The sequence below is a fragment of the Kryptolebias marmoratus genome, linkage group LG16 (assembly GCF_001649575.2).
Source record: "Kryptolebias marmoratus isolate JLee-2015 linkage group LG16, ASM164957v2, whole genome shotgun sequence".
Taxonomy (NCBI): Eukaryota; Metazoa; Chordata; class Actinopteri; order Cyprinodontiformes; family Rivulidae; genus Kryptolebias; species Kryptolebias marmoratus.
Genome location: NC_051445.1, coordinates 8298337 through 8318153, shown reverse-complemented (window position 1 = coordinate 8318153; position 19817 = coordinate 8298337). Strand labels below are relative to the sequence as shown.

The following is a 19817-nucleotide window of genomic DNA, read 5'->3' as shown; positions in this document are numbered from 1 at the left end:
TAATCATCAAAATTAAACGAAATAAACATTTGAAATATATGAGTTTGTATGTAATGTATGAATATAATATACAAGTTTCACTTTTTAAATGGAATTACTGAAATCAATCTACTTTTTCATGATATTCTAATTTTATGACCAGCACCTGTATACTAGGGGCTGGAAGATGACAGAACACTGTATGTTTTGCATATGCTGTGTACATCCATGTGCTAAATTTAAAGATGTCAAAGTCAGTAAAATCTGCCAAAAACTTATCGTAAAAGAAACACAAAAAACTGTGGAAATACGTGGATTTTAAGGAAGGAAAAAAAAGTGCGAAGGACTGTTGGTACCACATGTTATAAAAATGTGACTGAAAACAAGTACGAATATAGGGTAAAAGAGTTATATTATTGGTATAAAGCGGTTTTCAAATAAAGTGCAGGAGCATACCATGATAGATATTTATAACAGCGACTTTAACTTACTCTGTCCTTTAGGACAGAAGTAAAAGATCCAAAAGAAAAGAAGTCTGTCAATTTCAGATCAGCCTGTAGAATATTCCATTCTAAAGGGCATTGTGTGTGTATTCAGTACATTTAACAGATTTAATGATTTTATTACAGGTATTGTAGTTGCCCACTATCTCCAGTCGATCACACCAGCACTGGTTCTGGGCGGTGAGCTGGTGTATCACAGAAGACCAGGAGAGGAAGGAACTGTCACCTCCCTCTTGGGCAGGTACACAGGTAAAATCAGATATTTTGATCTCTATACAAGACTTATAAATTAAATATATAGCTTTAAGTCCCAAAATTCAAATCTGTATTAAGGACATGTTCATGCACTATTCTTATTGATTTCATCTGCAACAAGTTAATTTATGTTTTGTTTGTTTTTTTACTTTTTAGGTGACAACTTTGTTGCAACTTTAACTTTGGGAGGAGCAGGAGCTCATGCAACATACTATCACAAAGCAAATGACCAGGTACTGGTTATCAGTAGAAATTTGTGAGGTGAACCGTGTACTGCTCAAAATCCTATTTCTGCATCTTGGCTTACAAGATATGTTCTTATTTTGTCTGGGCTGTTTTAAAAGGACTAGAATGCATAAAATTATGTAATTTAGGGATAGAAAACGGCTAATGAGGATTATTATTGAAAGCAGTTTGGGTTTTATAAGAGTGAGCGTTCCCAAAACTTTAGAAAATTCATTTAAAGCTAATTTTGAGGATGTAGCAAGATCCAGAATCAGTTGCTGACTTTTTTATGTGAACAAACTGTAGTTCACACAAATATATCTTGAAAGCATAGTAGTAAAATCAACAAAACTTACATAGTATTTGGCTTCTTTGTGTTACAGTTACAGGTAGGAGTTGAATTTGAAGCCGGCACAAGAATGCAGGACACTACAACATCCTTTGGTTATCAGCTGGACCTTCCCAAAGCTAATTTGCTTTTTAAAGGTAAATACAATCATTTGGATTCTGCCCATAGCAACATAAATGGCTACCAAAGAAAACTGCTTATTAAATGATATATTTTTTGAAATTCTTCATCATAGGTACAGTTGACAGTAATTGGGTGGTTGGGGCAACCCTTGAAAAGAAACTGGTTCCACTCCCTCTCACGCTGGCCCTGGGGGCTTTCCTCAATCATCGCAAAAACAAGTTCCAGTGTGGCTTTGGGGTCACTATTGGCTAGAGGTGCTCAGTCTGCCTGGAACCAGCTCACAGACAACGGCTTGGACTGGCACAGAGACACACAAGAACCTGAACTACGTTTTAGGAATTGAATTCAGAGACTCTCTTCAACTGTGATTTCTGGGGCTAACAGAGAGACGAAGACAACTACCAAGAAGCCAGGACTGGCCAAGCCATGCCTACATACTGTAGCACAAATGTCTTTCCTGTATGTTTTGGATATACCGAGAGGTTAGAGTGATGTATATTAGAGGGCTTAAGATGATGCATGAGACCATGTGATGTGAAATTTAAAGTAAGTGGTACAGTATGGCATAATATATTCTGAACATGTATGGGTTGAAATAAATGTGATTACGTTTTGTACAACTGAATTTTGTGACGGTTCATTTATAAACTGGCTGCAGGGTGATACTTAAAAACAGATTTAGCCATAAAACAGTTCTGCGTTTGTGAAGTCAACCTTTGTTGGGGCTGTCAGATAAATGCTGACTTTTGCATCAAGAAAAAAGGGAAAATTGAAAATTTACATTGAAGGTATTAGCTTTTGTTTGTCAGTTCCCCCGTGGCACTTATTTCTATTTTCTGATTTTTACTGTTAATTCTAAGTAGTCAGGGGCAGGAGCTTTATGCAGGTAGTCCATGTGCAGGAACACGGCAAAGATCAATAATACCTAAGAAAACTTTATTTAGAAAACATGTTTTATAACTTGTTTTAAGTGTTTTCCCTCCAACACATTCCTGATTTAAAAGAACGAGTTAGCTTATCAAGTTCTGCAAAAGCCTGTTAGCCACCCATCAGTTTCAGTCATGTATGTTGAAACAGGAAAACATTTAAAAAATGCTGAACAGTGTGCCTTGAGGAATGAAATTCACAGAACCCACATCAATACAACCTTAAAACCGTAATCATATAAACACGCTTATTGCAAAGTTTTATAATAATAACATTGTTTAATAATAATCAAATCCTTACAAAGGCAAAAAATAGCCATAACTGTACTGGTCTAAATGTATCACATGTTTAAACAATGTAAAAAAAAACAAAAAAACCTTCCAAGTACTTCTGAAATGAAACTAACCTGAATAAATACTGTAGTTATAGATCAGCCCAGTCAATTTTAATTTTCATTATGTCAGATAGTGGGTTTAAAGTAATAGAATTTGACATATATAAATTTAAATGTCAGCATTTAAGCATAAATAATGGCACTAACTTAAAGCATTGTATCAGAACCATATATTTTCGAAGTCTTACATGGTGTCTAAACACAAACAAGACCTTTTAGTTTCCCACCTACAAAAACACCTGACTGATGTTCATCCCCAAATGAATCATTCTTTTTTTTCAAATTACATTTAGAAAAACAAGAGCTAATACATATATATATATATATATATATATATATATATATATATATATATATATATATATATATATATATATATATATGAAAATAGAGGTGAGGTACAGGTGGAAAATGTAAATCAAAGCTCCAGAAGCTTCAGCACGAGCAGAAAGGTGAGGGCAGGAGACGCCGCCATCTCAGGAGCCAAGCTAACAATGGCAAAACAGAAGGAGAGAATCATATTACATATAATATTACTTGGTAGAAGACTTTAGACAAGTGACACATAATGAAACTGCAAATTATGGGACTGGTGAAATTCTCTCGTTGCCCTCTGGTTTGTTTTGGAAGCTTACGTGCGAATTGTTTGGTGAAGCAAACAGGTTAGCATGGACATCCCCATACACAATGAACTGTACTCTGATACCTTCTTTATTTTTTAAACCTGGGTTGTTTTTTCACCAATTTGAGCTGCAGTATCTTAGTTATTGGGAACAAATGTGGTTTTATTTCTTGGAACCACTTTTGGTTGATGTGAACACTGCTAATTGGTAACATCTTCTGTTTCCTGTGTCAGTGTTATCGAAATATTTATGCTTCACCATTTTTTTTTTTTCGGTGAATCCACTGCAACAGCATCACTGACATTTATCCTTAAATTGTATTGTGGATAAATAACATGTCATATAAAGATGAATGTGCTAACCTAACCCCAAAGGAGCTATTTTACAAAAAGAAAAAAAGCAAGCATTTACAAGCATGAACAAAAACATTTACACAAATGTAAAATATGTGAGTGAATAACTTTACCTTTTCACTGTTGTTTGAGGAGGTACAGTGGTGGATAAAGTCCTATAAAAATCATAGGAATATTTGAGGAATATTGATATCTTTTTATAAGTCATTTCATTCTGAAACTTAATTTAACTACCATGATGGGCATGGGCTCTCATCCAGATGTTTGGCTAGTTGTGTAGCATTCACTGGTTTCAGTTGAGGACATGGTAAAGTACTTCCATTAGCTAGAGGAGTTAGATCTATGAAGAGAGACAAAGCTGTATGTAATATAATGAAAAAGAAGCCATTCTGGTGTAGCATATTTAAAATTAGTAGAGAAAACATTCAGTTTGCCTTGAAAGTTAAAGGTAAAAATGGCACTTCCTCCTTTAAGGAAATCTCTTAACTGCATCTCTTCCAAAGATGTAAACTTGTGTAAACCAACAAGAGGTCCCACGTAGATTAATCCCTCGTTCTCATCTACAATTTGCTCTCCGGTCTCACGAGGATTGGTCCAGTAAACAGTACCTTTTTTAAAAAGACAAAAATCGCATATAACATGTAGACATATACAATTTTTCCTTTTTCTTTTTTTTAACTTTTATTTAGGTATTTTTTGTAACCTTACCGTTTGAGGTCGCCTGATTTTGGCTAGTGGTGAAACTTCGTTGCTTTGACATCTGCAGCTGGAAATTGGGGGTTTGATCCAGCATTTGGAGGGTTATTTGTCTTTGTAGACAGGGCCACTCCAGCTCATTGTCACTGTCACCAGACACTAGTTGCACATACAGTCCAACAAAAGTCTTGTTGATACTAGCTGCTGCTCTATAAGCATAGCCTTCTTTTGAGTACTGTCGTGGGCTGTATATAATTGTTTTAATGTCACTAGTAGAGTTAAAAAGTTTCTCAAACTCATCAATCTGCAGGGTTACATGTGGACACTCTGTCTCAGACAGACTGATATCATCAACTGAGAAGCCTCCTGTAGAGTTCTCTGCTCCTTTCCGAGCCTCAAACACCACCTGGAATTGCTTGGTGGCATTCAAAGAAACGTGTTGAAGCTTCCAGTGAGACGTTGGTGGGCCTGGAGGGAGAATTCATGAACATTTCACTATTTGAATGTCATGGGTGCACATGTTTAAATGAATACTGATCTAAACAACATTACCAGTGATGTGTCCCATGAGTCTGAGAGTTCCTGTGGGATCCTGTCCATCTTGAAACTCTCTGATCCAGATGTTAAGTTCATCTGACTTGTTCCCACTGTGATAGTAGTAGAACTGCAGACACTGGGCATTACACTCCCGTCGTAGATCCATTCTCTGGGTCTCAAGTCGTGCAGAGTCTCCCTCCAGACCGGAAGCTGTGCTGGCGTGCATGAAGTATCCTGTTTCCTGACCTAGGATGATGGTATCAAAAATAATGTTATGGTGGATCTTCACATATAATATAGTAGTAGCAGCATTTTACACAAAAAAAAAACAAATTATAATCAGTTTACTGCAATCAGTATGTCTCAGCCAATTTTTATTTAGTTTACAGATCAAAAAGGAGTATCATATCTAATTATGAATTGGCTACACTTTTTCTGAAAAAATTGCGGTTGGATTGCTGCAACTGCCTGTTTTTTTAATGTACTGACTTCTAAAATCATTTAAGCTCATGCAACTTAAGTGTATGTAAGTAGAATAATAAACAGAGATTCTGTTGACTATCCAATGTCTTCCTCATGCAGAAAACTGTTAGGAGTGCTGAAGGGAGCTTTTCTTTTGTAGATCATAAAATGCTTTAAAGCAGCAGTGATTCTTTTTTTCCTATGACAACAAATATCTTTTAACAACTCTTTTATGGTTTTTGACATTTTTACTAGCTATAGAATCTTAATTTAAAAAGCTTTGAACTCTTACTATTATTGTTATTTCCACTGGGTAGGTTGGTGTGGTCAGAGCTCGGGCCCCCATGAACTTGCGTTACGATTTTCCAGCCATTGCCACTCTGAGAACAGCGGTTCATTTCACACATGGTGCCATTCGTAAAACCACAATACATCTTAAAGGCAATGGTTGAATCTGTGGGAGGAAACAACATACACAGGATTAGGAATGAGACAGTTTATGTAATGCATCACATTTTTATACTACCTGTACTAACTTCTTTTGATTGTTGCCTTTAAAACCCTGTTCAGACACTGATACTTTACTCTGACACCACAAAGAATGGACAGTTGTTTTATTAATGTTGCAAGTAAACTTATCAAACATGTAGAATGACACTGCTTCTGTGTGCTCCAAATATTGCTTTGGTGGAGTTGGTTTAAAACATCAAATAAGAGAAATCAGTATTTCTAACTAAAGCAATGTGTTTTTGTGACTTTTATTTATTTATTTTACAACATACGAATCACAGACCTCTGCTAATGGGTCAGAGGCGCATCGGCTTTTGATGTTGCTGTTTCCTAAGCTCAGTTTATCTCCCACCCCCACCCAACAAATAAATATGAAAATAAATAAGAATATTTAAACACTTACTGCATTTGTAAAAGAGGTTCAGTTCCAGAGCATCAAGAGGACTCATACCCAGGGTTTGACCAATCACATTCTGGAATTTTGGGTCTTTGGTGATAATTGTTGAACCATTGCCAATGCTGAATTCATATTTGCTGTAGTGCATCACTGACCAGTAGTCATATGGGGTTCCCTGAGTGCTGCTGTTTTCACGACTCAGAACTTCAAAATTGTCCTTATAGTCTAGACAGCATAAAGTAGCCAACAATTAGAACACTACAGTTAAAGCTTTCGTTTTTCACATATTTGACTAAATTGATTAGATAATAATTACACTAAAAAGTCCTGATTTTCAATCAAAACCTTTAAAGATAGGGATGTATTTATTACAACAAAATTATGCTAAATAGCTCAGAGTTCATGAATTAAATATTTGGAGTGAAGTGATTTCTCAAACCTTCTTGGATGTTTTCTGTCACAATAGTCACATAATCGTCTCTGTCATATCTGGATTGTTCGTGGAAGAAGCCGAGGGCATGGAGAAACTCGTGTTCTACAATGTGAACAAAATCACAGTGTTTTCCGATGGAGAGGACTTGTTCATTGGCTTCTGATTTTCCAATATCTGAAAAACATCTAAAATGGGGGAAAAAAGCTCTGCTTATTGCAAATAGTATTTATGCCATTATGTAAATAACTCAACTAAACACTTAAAAAATGGTTGTTGATTTGAATTTTTTATTACTAAAATGAGTGAGAGCTTAGCTCGGTTCAGAAAACCAAACTAAAAGATGAACGTACCCATTTAACTTCTGGACAGAGATGTAATATTCCTCAGAGATTCTTGGCACGAAGTCAATGCATGACTTCACTCTGAAACTGTCAAATGCTCTCAGGATGACTCCTATAGCATTCAACTCTTCCATTGTTGATGATTAGTTTGATACATAGACAAACAGAGAAATATTAGTCAATTCAATGAAATAAAAGAATATATTTAGTTGTGAATATAACTATGAGGCACTGCTTTATTAATCTCCTTTTCAAATGTAAAGTGTGAGAACTGTTTTTTTTTAATTAAATGATGACAGAACAGAAGTTTTCTTGACTTCTAATCACTTCATTCTTCTGTTTTCTGTTTCATTATGTACAGAAAATGTTTTGTGACAATATCTTCCATTGAAGGAATACTTATTAAACTATATATTCATATAGTTTTTACTGACCTCCTGCTACTAAAAGTACAAAGTGATATGATTTTGTATGAGATATTCTTTACCAAGGCTTTCATTAAAGACATAAGGAACAGGGGAAGTCCATTGTATGCCATCAGCGATGTAGACACTTCTTTGTAGGTTATGTGGCTAAGACAGATAAGGCAATATAAGATGAAACACACAAATTACATTTCTGAAAAATATTGCAATGACATTTAAAATTTAATGTAATTAATGTACTAAAAAATAATGAACTTGCCTTAAAGCTTTCATTGTGAAAGATATCTACAAAAATGCATAAAAATGAGCATTTTAAACAACAATGTCAATACATAACATGCACTGTCAAATTTTATATTAACAACAAAAAAATGTCTCTAGGTTCATGTAATGAATTTAAGATGTTTATGTTACCCTTGTTAGCCTCGGCAATGTCCAGTCCTTCAGGGACATCTACAAAAACAGATTCAGATTCTTCAATAGAAATAGTATTAAGAAATCCTAAAAGACAAAAATAAAAAATAAAGGTACCAACAATTATAACTTACCCATTGTATCTAGTCCAATCTGGAGAAACACATAATTATTTAAAACAACAACTAATTTTTAAATGTCATTAAAACAAAATGCAGTTGATCATTATTCTTTGCTCAGGAAAAAAAAAATCACCAATTTCCATTTACTGTTCTGCAAATACCTTTTTTTTTGTATCTGAAGGCCAAATTTTCATCACATTTAAAATTGTAGTTGTTACCAGCTGTTAACGTTTAATGTTGATAGTTCATCTTCATTTTCTTTTCTTGCATTAAATAATTCTATAAAAACTTTAGTAATCCATGAAACAATAATTTAACAGATAACACAACAATGAACTCTTACTAGATTTCTGGAGATTGCAGATGTGCCTGCCCAGCTCAACAAAAGTAAAATGTAGCCCTTCATCTTTTGGCGTGTCCTGGATTCAACTTTAATTGGAAACATTTTTGAATTAATTCAAAGATTAGAATACTAAACTTTACTTTAGATTGTCTACATAGTTTTATTTTGTTTATTTAGTTTAAAGGTTCTGGTAAATTTGTCTTTGAAAGCCAGATGTCTTACCTTCTGCTTCCCTGATTGTCTTTTCCTCAACAAAAACAGGAGGGTTTTGGTTGAAATAGGGGTGTTTAAACCAGTTGTAAAACACAGATAACCAAACAGGTTTGAGGAATTTCAGCAAAGAATTGTCTTGCATGCTGCAATAGTTAACTCTGTGAAAATATGCGAACTACTACTAGTTTTGCTTCTTTTTTTGAGATAAAAAGTCTTGTTGGGTGACATAATAACCAGAGGGAACCCTATTTAGTTGGGAAACTTGAATGACAGGATGGAACTTTGCTTGTTTAAGTGGTTGTACTCAGTTTCTGAGTGGTTAATGATGGTTAAAGAAATATGGAGGTACTTTCCTAAAATACATTTATTTAACAGAAAGTCAAAGTATGAAGCAGACTGAAGGTTGAGGCAGGTGTTCTATGTGAATTATAAATAAACTTTTCACAACTTGTGAATGTTTCCTGTTATAGGTAGTAAAGTGGAAGCTAAACTGCCTTTGAATGACTGAATTATTGCTATTTTGTGTTTTCTAAGGTCAACTGGGTATGGTGCCATCGAATGATTATTTCCTGAAAGTTTCTTTTCCATTTGTCCAGTAGCTCAGGAGTTATATTGCTAACAGACAGACAGAGTTGACTCATTTTTGTATTTATTTATTTATTATTTTTTGTGGAAATATATAATAAAGTTTTGGTGAACAGAGCACACCTAAAACCCTTTCAGTCACAGTTTCTGCATCTTGATTTTCTGATAGGCGTGGTCTCCATTAGCAAATACAAAGATGTTGCGTAATCTGTTAGTCTCAGTTACCACCACAGCAAACTTTAGGTCATTATGTGCAAGATTTAGCAATTGTCTCCTGTCCTTTGCCTTTCAGTGGTGGACAATAAATTATTTTACTGCAATTGTCAAGAGGGGATTTCATGTCAGTCAAAATTAGACACCAAAATCAACATTTTAATAATGTTAATTATGATAATTTTATAATTGATGTTAACTTAAAAAATGGAATAAAGAAGAAATGTAATACAGAGTCTGGTTAAAAATACGGACAGAGCCGACTTTATTCTGTTGAAGCTTGGGTCCTTAAATGTTTACAGCTAATGTTTCATGTTTTACCAGTCTAAGGTGGAGATTGTAGTTTTCTTTGCAGTCAGTCTTTGGCACAGCTGTTGTAAAACCAATAACTCCTAAACTACAACAAACTGATAATTGCTACTGATCAAATATAAAAGGTGAAGTTATTTAAAGTGGAGTATTGCTATGTTTACAGAATCAGGTGATAATTAATTAGGAGTTGATGGGGGATGTAAAGGTGGAGATAAGTTTGAAGACTTTTAAGTCTTCAAACTTTGCAGGTAGCAAAGGAGCTGACACGAATCACTGACTGGATGTAAAAGAAAACTGAACATGATGTATCAAACTGGTAGGTGTCAGCAACAAGCCAGGTAGGTGGGGGTGTAGTAAACATGGCATGAATGACTGAAGGTATCAGAAGAGATCAGTAAGAAGACAAATAGCAACTGTTGTCATGGGAAGTCCAACTTGTTTTCAGGAAAAATAATTAACTCTCCTGTGGCCTTCAGGTCAAATTGACCCGAAGTTACATGGACATCTATACCTCTCTCTCTCGCCCTCTCTGTTGAAGGCTTCAGGAGGGTTAAGCATGAGAACCCTGATCAGATCTGTGGTTGCCTGCGAAGAACCTGTTTTGTTTCATGGCTGGCTGGCTGAGCACCCAGTCCCTTTAAATTCTTTTAACTCTACAGTGTTTACAAGAAACAAATAAAATTGTAATTGCAGAAGACAAGGTCACAAGTCTGCTTGACATTATCAAAAGGTGGAAGACAGTTTGGAACTATCACACTTCTGTTAGGATCACACAGCTTTCTTAAATACCTAAATAAAGACACTTAAGCTAGTTTAGCTTAAGAACTGTTTGTAAAACTCAGAACCACACATATTTGATTTTAAACCTTTTATTTTCAATGTTGCAGCAAGCATCAAGATACAAAAAAATGTGTCGGTATGTGGTTAAAATTTACTAGTACCAGAGAAAATGCTCAACTGAGTGTAATGCTCAGAATTTATCATTGGAAGTATATAATCACAACATAAAACCCTGCTTCAAACAGGATTTGGTTGTTAATATGATGATACATGTCTAATAAAAATATGGCCCCATCACCAAATCCATTAAAATCAGAGCCATAAGCATTACAGGTTAATGACTTTACACCAGGAAGAGCTCGACTTTAATAAACCCACAGATTCCCAAAGAAAGTATCCCATTCACTCTAGCCTTTTCTCAGAAGAAATATGGAAGCACTGTTGTTGCTGTCCATGCAGAAGGCAGTAGATATACATGGAAGGTGCATATCAAGGTATCAAAAACATCAATGCCAGCAGGATGATGAGGAGTGGAGAAGCCACCATACCAGGAGAGAAGCCAAAGACGCTACAGCAGAAAGATAATAATTGATTAAACACAGGATATAATGTGAATATTAAATATGTTAAAAAACACTGAAAAAAGTCTATTCACATCTAAAATACACATATGACCTTTTGAGGTATGTAAAACCAAATAGTATATCTATGTGTCTTGCAAACTTCCATGTCCTTAATTTTGATTTGTATCCTACCGAATGAATATAGATACCATTTGAATCAAATTTTCCAAGCATACAAATATTTGTTCCTGCATTATATACATCTATTGTATAACACAACATTTTTTTGATTGCTACAACAACCACTTTTACAATTGCAAAATGTAGGATCAAATGTAGGGGTACCTTTTGTCAACTGCTGTTGTGGAAGGTGTGATGATGTCCAGTGAGATCCTGCAAAAGCCACAGCAGGATTTGACTTCAACAAACTATTATAGCAATAATTAATAATAATTTATAAATTCATGTAAACCAAATTAGCTCCCAATTTGGACTCCAATATTATCAGTTGAATTAGTCTCATTTACTGTACAAAAATTTCTACTGCACTGCAAGAACATTTTTTAGAAGCTGAAAAATAAAGAGTCCCTGGAAAAAGATACCTATTATAGTAGAGGTTTGACTGAGTGACAACCAATGAGAAATTAGATTATTGGCATGTCACCATTTTCAGGTAAAATAAGTACTCAGGTTTCTTGTTTAAACACCAGCATGTTTTTCAGATTTTGTTTTACTTCTGAGAAAACTTTAGTCAATCTGGGTAAAAATTATCCAAAGTCTAACATTAGCTGAGACATGGCTGATATTTTACTCAAGAAAGTGTACAATATTTGATCAAATATATGCTGCCATCTGTTGTTGTAGAAGATGAACAGATGGATGAGATCCTGTAAAAGTCACCGTTTTTGGCCCAGTGCTAGGGTTAGGGTATCCTCAGGGTTTAAAAGGTTAGGACTTTTTGGCCCTGGGCTAGGGTTAGGGTCTCCTCAGGGTTTAAGTGGTTAGGATCTTTTGGCCCAAGGCTAGGGTTAGGTTCTCCTCAGAGTTTAAGGGGTTAGGGTCTTTTGACCCACGGCTAGGGTTAGGTTCTCCTCACAGTTTAAGGGGTTAAGGCCATTTGGCCCTGGGCTAGGGTTAGGGTCTCCTCAGGGTTTAGGCGTTTAGTCCCTTTTGGCCCAGGGCTAGGGTTAGGGTATCCTTAGGGTTTAAGAGGTTAGGGGCTTTTTGCCCTGGACTAGGGTTAGGGTCTCCTCAGAGTTTAAGGGGTTAGGGCCTACATCAAAGTTGTCACATTAATTATACTATATAAAATTATCAAAATGTCTCACCGTGATAAGCATGAGCCTTTATTCCAACTTGTAGAAGGATTTGCAATGCTCATTGGTCCTATTTGAGGACACGGTAGAATGTTTCCATTAACTAGTGGAGTGAGATCTATTGAAAGACAAAAAACAAACAAACAAACGAATGAATGAATGAATCTTTTTTTTCTGTCAATGTTTGTAGTGTACCTGCACCTGCCCTCTATTTGAACGTTAGTGTGGATGTTGTTTGTACTAGTCAAGAAAGTGTGGAATTTGTTTAAATGGAGGGGTGAAATTTAAAACTTTTATTTGGTTCAGCCAACTAGGGGATGACCTAATTGTTTCAGCTTCAATTTCTGCATTTTGTTGCAATGTCAGGTTTACCATACATAAAGTCTGTGACCAGTACTGGGTGGCATTGTTGGCTTTATCTGCTTAACTATGGTCTTTGGTAATCTAACCTCCCCTTGCGCTGTTCTTATTATTATAAATACTATATAGTACATGCCACAGCAAATACTAATAGAAACACTACCAGGTGTTCTGGATTTTCCTACCACTTTGACTTCCTGACCAGCACACTCTCCAACCCACTAATTCAAATATGAAATATGAGATATTTACTGTTCAATGTCATTTTTCATATAGAACCAAGAATATTTAATGCAAGATTTTAATTCTGTGAACTTTTAGGAGATAAATAAGTGACATACCTTCAAAGCTGAACATGAAGACGGCACTCCCTCCCTTAAGGAAGTCTTTAGATTGCAATTCTTCCAAAGTTGAAAAAGTTCTATACCCCACTAAATTTCCACCATAGACTAACTCAGTATTCTCATAAAAAACTCCTCTTCCAGTCTGACGAGGATTGCTCCAGAGAGAAGTACCTGTTTATATAAAATGTAATTAAATACTAATAAAAATGTATATTTCTATTTTGTAGAGATTTTCATTTTGATTGCTTAGACAATTTCTTGTAAACCTACCACTAGAAGTCACATGATATTGGCTAGTGGTGAAACTCCATTGCTTTGACATTTGCAGTTGGATGCTCGGGTTCTGATCCAGCAGTTGAAAAGTCATTTGCTTTTTCAGGCAGGGCCACTCCAGCTGGTCATCATTGTCACCCGACAAAAGCTGCACATACATGCCAACATATGTCTGGAAGAGTACAACAGCTACCCGGAAAGCATAGCCCTCTTTGGAGTACTGCCGTGGACTGTATATTATAGTTCCAGAGGCACTAGTGGTTAAACGATTCTTCAAGTCATCAATTTGCAAGGTTACATGTGGACACTCTGTCTCAGAGATATTGATGTCATCAATTGAGAAGCCGCCTGTAGAGCTTCCTGCTCCTTTCCGAACCTGAAACACCACCTGGAATTGCTTATTGGCATTCAGAGAAACATGGTGGAGCTTCCAGTGAGATGTAAGTGAGCCTGCAGAGGAGAGTTTTGGAATACTATGTTGGGCTATTTAAATTTCACTGTGTGCACAATCTGAGATGCAAAGTGTCAGATGTTACCTGTGATCTGGTCCATGTGACGGAGGGTTCCTGTGGTGTCCTGTTCATCTTGAAACTCTCTGATCCAAATGTTGAGTTCATCAGACTCATCACCACTGTGATAATAGTAGAACTGGAGACACTGAACATTACATTCCCTTTTAGGACTCATTATATTGGTCTCCAACTGGGTTGAATCTCCTTCTTGACCTGATGCAGTGCTGGCATGGATGAAGTATCCTACTTCTTGACCTGGATTAATGTTAAAAAACAATGTTTGGGTGGATTTTATTCTTTATCTACACACACATATCTACACAGACTATATATATATATATATATATATATATATATATATATATATATATATATATATTTTTTTTTTTTTTTTTTTTGTGAATAATCCTTCACCATAACTCCAATGAACTTTTTAGTTTGGATCAAACCTATTGGCTCTCAGTTGTTCTGTATTTGGATTCTTCACTTCTTAATACCATGGCATATTCAATATATTTTGAATAATTTGTTCTATTTATTTTAGAATATATCACTAAATTACAACAGTCAAATTTACAATAAAAATATATATAAATGAATACACGTCAAATATAACAACAGTTTCAAAGTTACATAAACTATTGTAGACTTCAACATTTTGCTGTAAAATAGGAAAAGCAATACTATAAATTTAAAACCTTACTATTATTTCCATTTCCAGAAGGTAGAGTAGTGTGGTCGGAGCTTGGGCCCCCATTAACTTGTGTAACAACTTGCCAGGAAGTCCCACTTTGTGAACACTGGACCATTTGGCACATGCCATTAGAAAAGTCACAGTAAAACATAAAGGCAATTGCTGAGTCTGAGGAATAAAAAAAAGTGTTAATACGAAAGACAAATTACCACTAAATCTGCACAATAATATGTGTAAAAAGGTGCATCTTATGAGAACCTGAAACATGACTTGAAAAGATGTATTGAAACACCACAAATTCTCAGGCCCCTGGTTTCTGACTTGTGCATAAACATCAGTCTCAACTCAACCATATCACCAGTGGCTCATTTGTGGTTGTGTGGCTTATTTTAAATGTACAGTTAAGCAAGTGCAGGGTATCTGAGTCAGAACCTATTTCTGCAAGCAAGGCTTTCGATAAGACTTCTCTATTCAGTGTACGTAGAAGTGCTTTGACCACCAAGGAAAGAAGAATTTGTCCATGTACACTAACAAAGGTGGTAAAGCAAACATGTACTGAAAAGATCAGTAAAGAATTTTTTTCAAAAATAAAACACAGAGCAAAAATCATGTATTCTGTTCAACCCAAGTGCTTGAATAAACAATTCCTCAATTAAGTCCTCAAATCACTTAGAAATTAATAAAATAAATATCACAAAGGTGATTATTGAAAGAATGTGATAGTATTTTAAATCTTTCTAGCAATCATCAAAAATAACTCAAATATAACAGATTTAACAATATATAATTTTTATACTTAACAAAAAAGAAATATTGCTGTTTGCAAGTTCTGACTAGCTGGCAACCACTGGATAAAAGGGATTGTGGTCATAAAATGGTTTGACTTATTGCCTAGACATGTTTTTGTTTGCAGTTAAAATATTACGTAAAGTTTAACATGATTTGTAGGAGAATTTTGAAACTAGTTTCCCCAAAGTTCCTGTTCTTTGGATTCTGCCAATATACTGTGGGTTCAAAAGTCAAAAACATCACAGCATGCATCTTTAAGTTGTTTTATTATTTTAAGTTATGAAAATACAACACAATGAACACTTCTTTTTTCTGATAAAGGACCTCGGCCTGACTAATGTCTGTCACAAAAACATAAAGGTAGGAAAGGAAAAAACACACTAACAAACAAAAAATATTTGCATTATGTAGTTCACTTGATATAGAATTTTCTATTAATGCTACAATAGTTTACAAAAGTAATACTTTTAATTATGACTATAAATAAATAAAATACAGCTTATTAGTAAGCAAATATGTTTTTGACAATCTTAAAGCACTTACTGCATTTATAGAGAAGGTTCAACTCCTGAACATCACTGTGACTCATTTCCAGCCTTTGACCAATTATATTTTGGTATTTTGGGTCAATAGTAATAATTGTTGAGCCTTTGCCATTGCTGAATGCATCTTTGCCGTAGTGCATCACTGACAAGTAGTCATACAGGGTTCCATGGGTGGAGCTGTCCTCACTGCCAACCTTAGCAAAATTGTGTTTGTTCTCTAGATGGCACACCCACACACACATACACCCACACACACACACATAAACAAAGAAATGATCAATATTACAACATACTACATAAAAAAAAAGTTTGAAATGAGTGGAGATTCCTAAAAAGCATATCTCACCTACTACTAAAAAAGATTACAAATTACACAAAAGAAATGTCCATTTCATTGACCAAATGAATTGTTTGTGAACACTTTGTGAAATTCTGCTTTTAATTACAGTTACAGTGTATAATTCATACACTTATTTATGTCACATTTTGACACAGTATCAGTCAAAGCATTTTAAGAAGAAAGTATTGAACCTTCTTTAATGTTGTCGAATATAATCTTCACATAATCATCTCTGTCATATCTAGACTGTTCATGGTGGAAACCCAGAGCATGAAGAATCTCATGTTCAACGGTGGCAAGGGAGTCACAGCCTGCCCCAATGGAGAGGTCCTGTCCGTTGGCAAATACTCGGCCAACATAAGACCAACACCTACAATAGAAAAAAGGGCAGATTACCACATTATCACATTAATATTTGATGCATTATAACTATTTGATATACTATAATTTATTGTTATGTAAGGATGTTAAAATGGTTTTATTTATCAGCACAAGTAGAACCACATATCATGTTTTCAGAATAAACTTATTCTAAAGTGAAAGGAAATATGTAACTTACTTACATGTAATTTATTTTGAGGAAACTAATGTCAAAATTCTCCTACAAATCATGTTCTCCTACAAAGATAACATCTACACCAACAGTATGTATGCCCTGATCAGCTATGGCATCATAAACACCCTGTTTTATTAAACAGAACTCCTTTATACCCCTCAAACAGGCTTGCTATATTAAGGCACAGACTCCCAAATCTATCAAAGTCTGTTATATTAACTGGTGCTTAGCTGCCAGTAGCTCACACTTTAAGTCCTGAAACTTGTGATGTGGAACCATATTAAATATCTTACCATCAAGCAGATTCCACAAATGCAAGATAAAAAAAATACATTTATATCACATACCCATCTAACTTTTGGATGGACAGATAATAGTTTTCAGAGTCTCTTGGTTTGAAGTCGATACACGACTTTATCCTGAACTGGTCAAATGCTCTCAAGATGATTCCTTTAGCGTTCAGGTCTTTTATTGTCCATATAGATTGTGGTGTAGAAAGAGAGGGGAAAAAAGAATGTTAGCTTTCAGTTCAGTTTATATTTAAATTGTTATGAGGACTAAATTAAACTAATATAGCTGCTGTTTTATTTTTTTCAATCATAAAGGTAACAGAAGTACTCTGACTGATTTAGGAGCATTTAACATTCAACAACTTCCTTAAGCCACATATAAACAAAACATAAGTGCTTGAAAATATAAATATTATTTTACGAGAAAAAAAAAAATACCAAGGCCTTGGTCCAATACATAAGAGACTGGAGATGTCCACCGATCATTCCCGCCAACAATGCTACTCCTTAGACTGAGAGGAGGCTGAGATTATGAAACATAAAACGTATTAGAACAAATAAATGCAAATGCATTTTTTAGTAAATATTACATCTTAATAGTTTGCCTGCAGAAATACTTACCTCGCGAATATCATTATCTAATAAATCTAAAATAAAACAGAAAGGTAATTTTTACAAATTTATTTTACTCACTAATAGTTCACTCAAAGTGCACTGACAAAAGGTAAACTGAAATAAAATTGTCACAAAAAGGTGTGTTGAATAGTATGAAACATTTTAGCTTTACCCTCTGCGGTCTCATCAACAATGTCTGTAACAAATGAGAAAGTATGTAAATTAATGTTAATTAATAAAAAACATAAATAATAATTTATAATATTTAATTATAATAGATTTAAAAAGATGGTAAAACTCACCCACTATATCAACTCCCTGCTGGATTGAAACATTGGGAAAAAAAATTAGAATATAAAAACAAAATGAAAATACATAAAGATGTACATTAATTAATAATTAATTTCACACAATTTGCTATCAATGTTTTGAAAACTAAATTGTGTTTCTCCAAAGTTAGTCTCCAATAACCTCAAAGTCAGTAAAATGTGTTAACATTTATTTATTTTCATTAATGACATTAACCATTTCATGTCTTTACAAACTTTGTATCAATGCCAAAAATTTCTTTGAATTAAATAAGAAAATAATATCATGTCTCCCCTAATATTCTTGTTTTAAGGAAAGTGTTGGTTTAACAAAGATGATGAAGGCATGAAAACAGTTTTCAAATTAAGGCGTGTGTCATATATGAACTGTTCATAGAAACCAAAATCATGAAGAACTTCAGGTTCAATAATGGAAATGTAGTCAGTCATTGTATATTATCATGGAGAGAACAAATAAACAAATTAGATAAATGATAAATATAATTACTTACTGCTCTTATAGAGACTGCTGATGAAACGATCAAGTTCACCACAAGAAAAATGTAGCTTTTCATCTTTATGGAGTCTTGGAATAAATTTAAAGGGGACATTTTAAAATAATGAACAAACAAAATATTTAATTTAATTTAGCTTTTCTTTTTTGATTTCTATCAATCTGATTGTTTAAATTTCTAATTACAGATGTCTGCAACATTTATTAAAATTTAATAACAAAAATTTTAAGTGATAAACTAAATTCAGCTGCATGCAGTTTAAGTTTTTAATCATCTGTGCTTACCTTCTGTACAACTGGCCAGCTGCTGACTGAGATGCTCATCAGCCTCCGGAGGCTTTTAAGCTGCCATTAAATCATAACTCACAAAACAGGTTTTCAGTTTTTTTTACTGAGTGTAATTTTTAAAGGTATGACAGACACGTACGTGACCAAAACAATCAACAAAAGGGCATAGTTAACATGACTTGAACAAAGTGTTCATCTTAATAACCTTTATTTAACAAGGCAAGTCCCATTGAGATCATAGATCTCTTTTGCAAGGGAGGTGTGGGAAGAAACCCACGCAAACACAATGAGAACATGCAAACTCCACACAGAAAGTTTCCATGCCCAACTCAGGGCTTGAACCCAGGACCTTCTTCCTGTGAGGCAACAGTGCTAACCACTAATCCATCGTGCTGCCTAAATCTATCTAATCTTACAGGAAATGACTGACTCTGAAATCATTGTGTGCTTTCAAATGTGGATGTTGAAGAGTCAAATATTTAAAACAGCACAAATATCTAAAGTAGTTTTTTTTTTTTGTTTTTTTTTCCTGGCTTTGACCACTTCTGCTGCTGGATAAGAGGTGCATCAACTTGGAAACATAGCAAAAACTCATACATGCCTTAATATTCGTGTTTCAGCTAGGGTTTTATTTATTTATTTAACAAATAAGATAAAACAAGATCAACTTTCGAGATGCTGGCGGATTCTGTTGCTGTTCATAAAGCCAGATTAACTGCACATACCTGTTTCCAGGTTTTGAGTCAGAGAAATCGTTCACTACTAAATTAAAAAACGGTCAAGTGGCACAGTTTACTACTAAAATAAGTAATTAAATAAAGCCTGGCTGTCTATTTTATAAGGCCTATAATTTGCAAGCAAAGGGCATATAGTTGATTACGTAGAAGTTACAACTATTATCAAGTTGTTTTTTCTCACTCATAGTATTACGATAAATAAGTCTCAGGCCCGTCATCATATTCCAGGTCTATGTGTTTGGGTGTGTGTGTGTGTGTG

The 19817-nt window shown here is 34.6% G+C and overlaps 3 protein-coding genes and 1 long non-coding RNA gene across 6 annotated transcripts in view; 1 reads left to right on the top strand and 3 right to left on the bottom strand.

Moving 5' to 3' along the window:
• Positions 1-2059, top strand: part of tomm40 (translocase of outer mitochondrial membrane 40 homolog (yeast)) — a 6509-nt gene extending 4450 nt beyond the window's left edge. Inside the window, exons 5-8 of one of the 2 annotated variants that reach the window (XM_037980080.1) lie at positions 609-731; positions 894-970; positions 1346-1448; positions 1547-2059. In XM_037980080.1, coding sequence (XP_037836008.1) covers positions 609-731; positions 894-970; positions 1346-1448; positions 1547-1686 — 443 coding nt within the window. In that variant the 3' untranslated portion in view covers positions 1687-2059. The remainder of the gene's footprint in view (positions 1-608; positions 732-893; positions 971-1345; positions 1449-1546) is intronic. The other variant, XM_017415285.3, reaches the window with a different exon arrangement.
• A 1094-nt stretch (positions 2060-3153) lies between these two features.
• On the bottom strand, positions 3154-7805 carry LOC108235371 (meprin A subunit beta-like). The gene is made up of 12 exons (XM_017415319.3): positions 7788-7805; positions 7595-7679; positions 7117-7234; positions 6773-6951; positions 6340-6558; positions 5719-5880; positions 4980-5210; positions 4440-4895; positions 4166-4339; positions 3966-4071; positions 3845-3886; positions 3154-3243 (listed from the first exon to the last, which is right to left on the bottom strand). The coding sequence occupies exons 1-12, from the start codon at positions 7803-7805 to the stop codon at positions 3174-3176; spliced, it is 1860 nt and encodes a 619-aa protein (XP_017270808.2). The 3' UTR covers positions 3154-3173.
• A 141-nt stretch (positions 7806-7946) lies between these two features.
• On the bottom strand, positions 7947-8683 carry LOC108235478. The gene is made up of 4 exons (XR_003039130.2): positions 8634-8683; positions 8412-8497; positions 8081-8099; positions 7947-7985 (listed from the first exon to the last, which is right to left on the bottom strand). It is a non-coding gene; the product is annotated as an uncharacterized LOC108235478 (long non-coding RNA).
• A 1904-nt stretch (positions 8684-10587) lies between these two features.
• Positions 10588-18860, bottom strand: LOC108235358 (meprin A subunit beta). Of its 2 annotated transcripts, XM_017415303.3 has the most exons (16): positions 18819-18860; positions 18532-18605; positions 18014-18032; positions 17884-17907; positions 17718-17743; positions 17535-17619; positions 17154-17271; positions 16442-16620; positions 15909-16127; positions 14586-14744; positions 13907-14137; positions 13368-13820; positions 13095-13268; positions 12406-12511; positions 11423-11470; positions 10588-11082 (listed from the first exon to the last, which is right to left on the bottom strand). In XM_017415303.3, exons 2-16 carry the CDS (start codon positions 18592-18594, stop codon positions 11004-11006), a joined length of 1983 nt encoding a protein of 660 aa, XP_017270792.1. In that variant the 5' UTR covers positions 18595-18605; positions 18819-18860; the 3' UTR covers positions 10588-11003. The 2 variants fall into 2 exon arrangements, with proteins under 2 accessions (XP_017270792.1, XP_017270793.1); XM_017415304.3 differs by lacking the exon at positions 18819-18860 and having other exon boundaries at positions 18014-18029.
• Between the last annotated feature and the right edge of the window lie 957 nt (positions 18861-19817).

Bases quoted from the DNA above. Each gene is read 5' to 3' on its own strand.
- LOC108235371 (XM_017415319.3), bottom strand. The intron at 3,887-3,965 runs GTAGTTAAATTA...TGATTTTTATAG, and splicing joins GAGAGCCCATGCCCATCATG to GACTTTATCCACCACTGTAC. The intron at 3,244-3,844 runs GTAAAGTTATTC...TGCCATTGTTAG, and splicing joins CCTCAAACAACAGTGAAAAG to CTTGGCTCCTGAGATGGCGG.
- LOC108235358 (XM_017415303.3), bottom strand. From the start codon at position 18,594: ATGAAAAGCTACATTTTTCTTGTGGTGAACTTGATCGTTTCATCAGCA. The intron at 17,620-17,717 runs GTAAGTATTTCT...TCATAATCTCAG, and splicing joins TAGATAATGATATTCGCGAG to CCTCCTCTCAGTCTAAGGAG. The intron at 13,821-13,906 runs GTAACATCTGAC...TCTCCTCTGCAG, and splicing joins TCACATGGACCAGATCACAG to GCTCACTTACATCTCACTGG.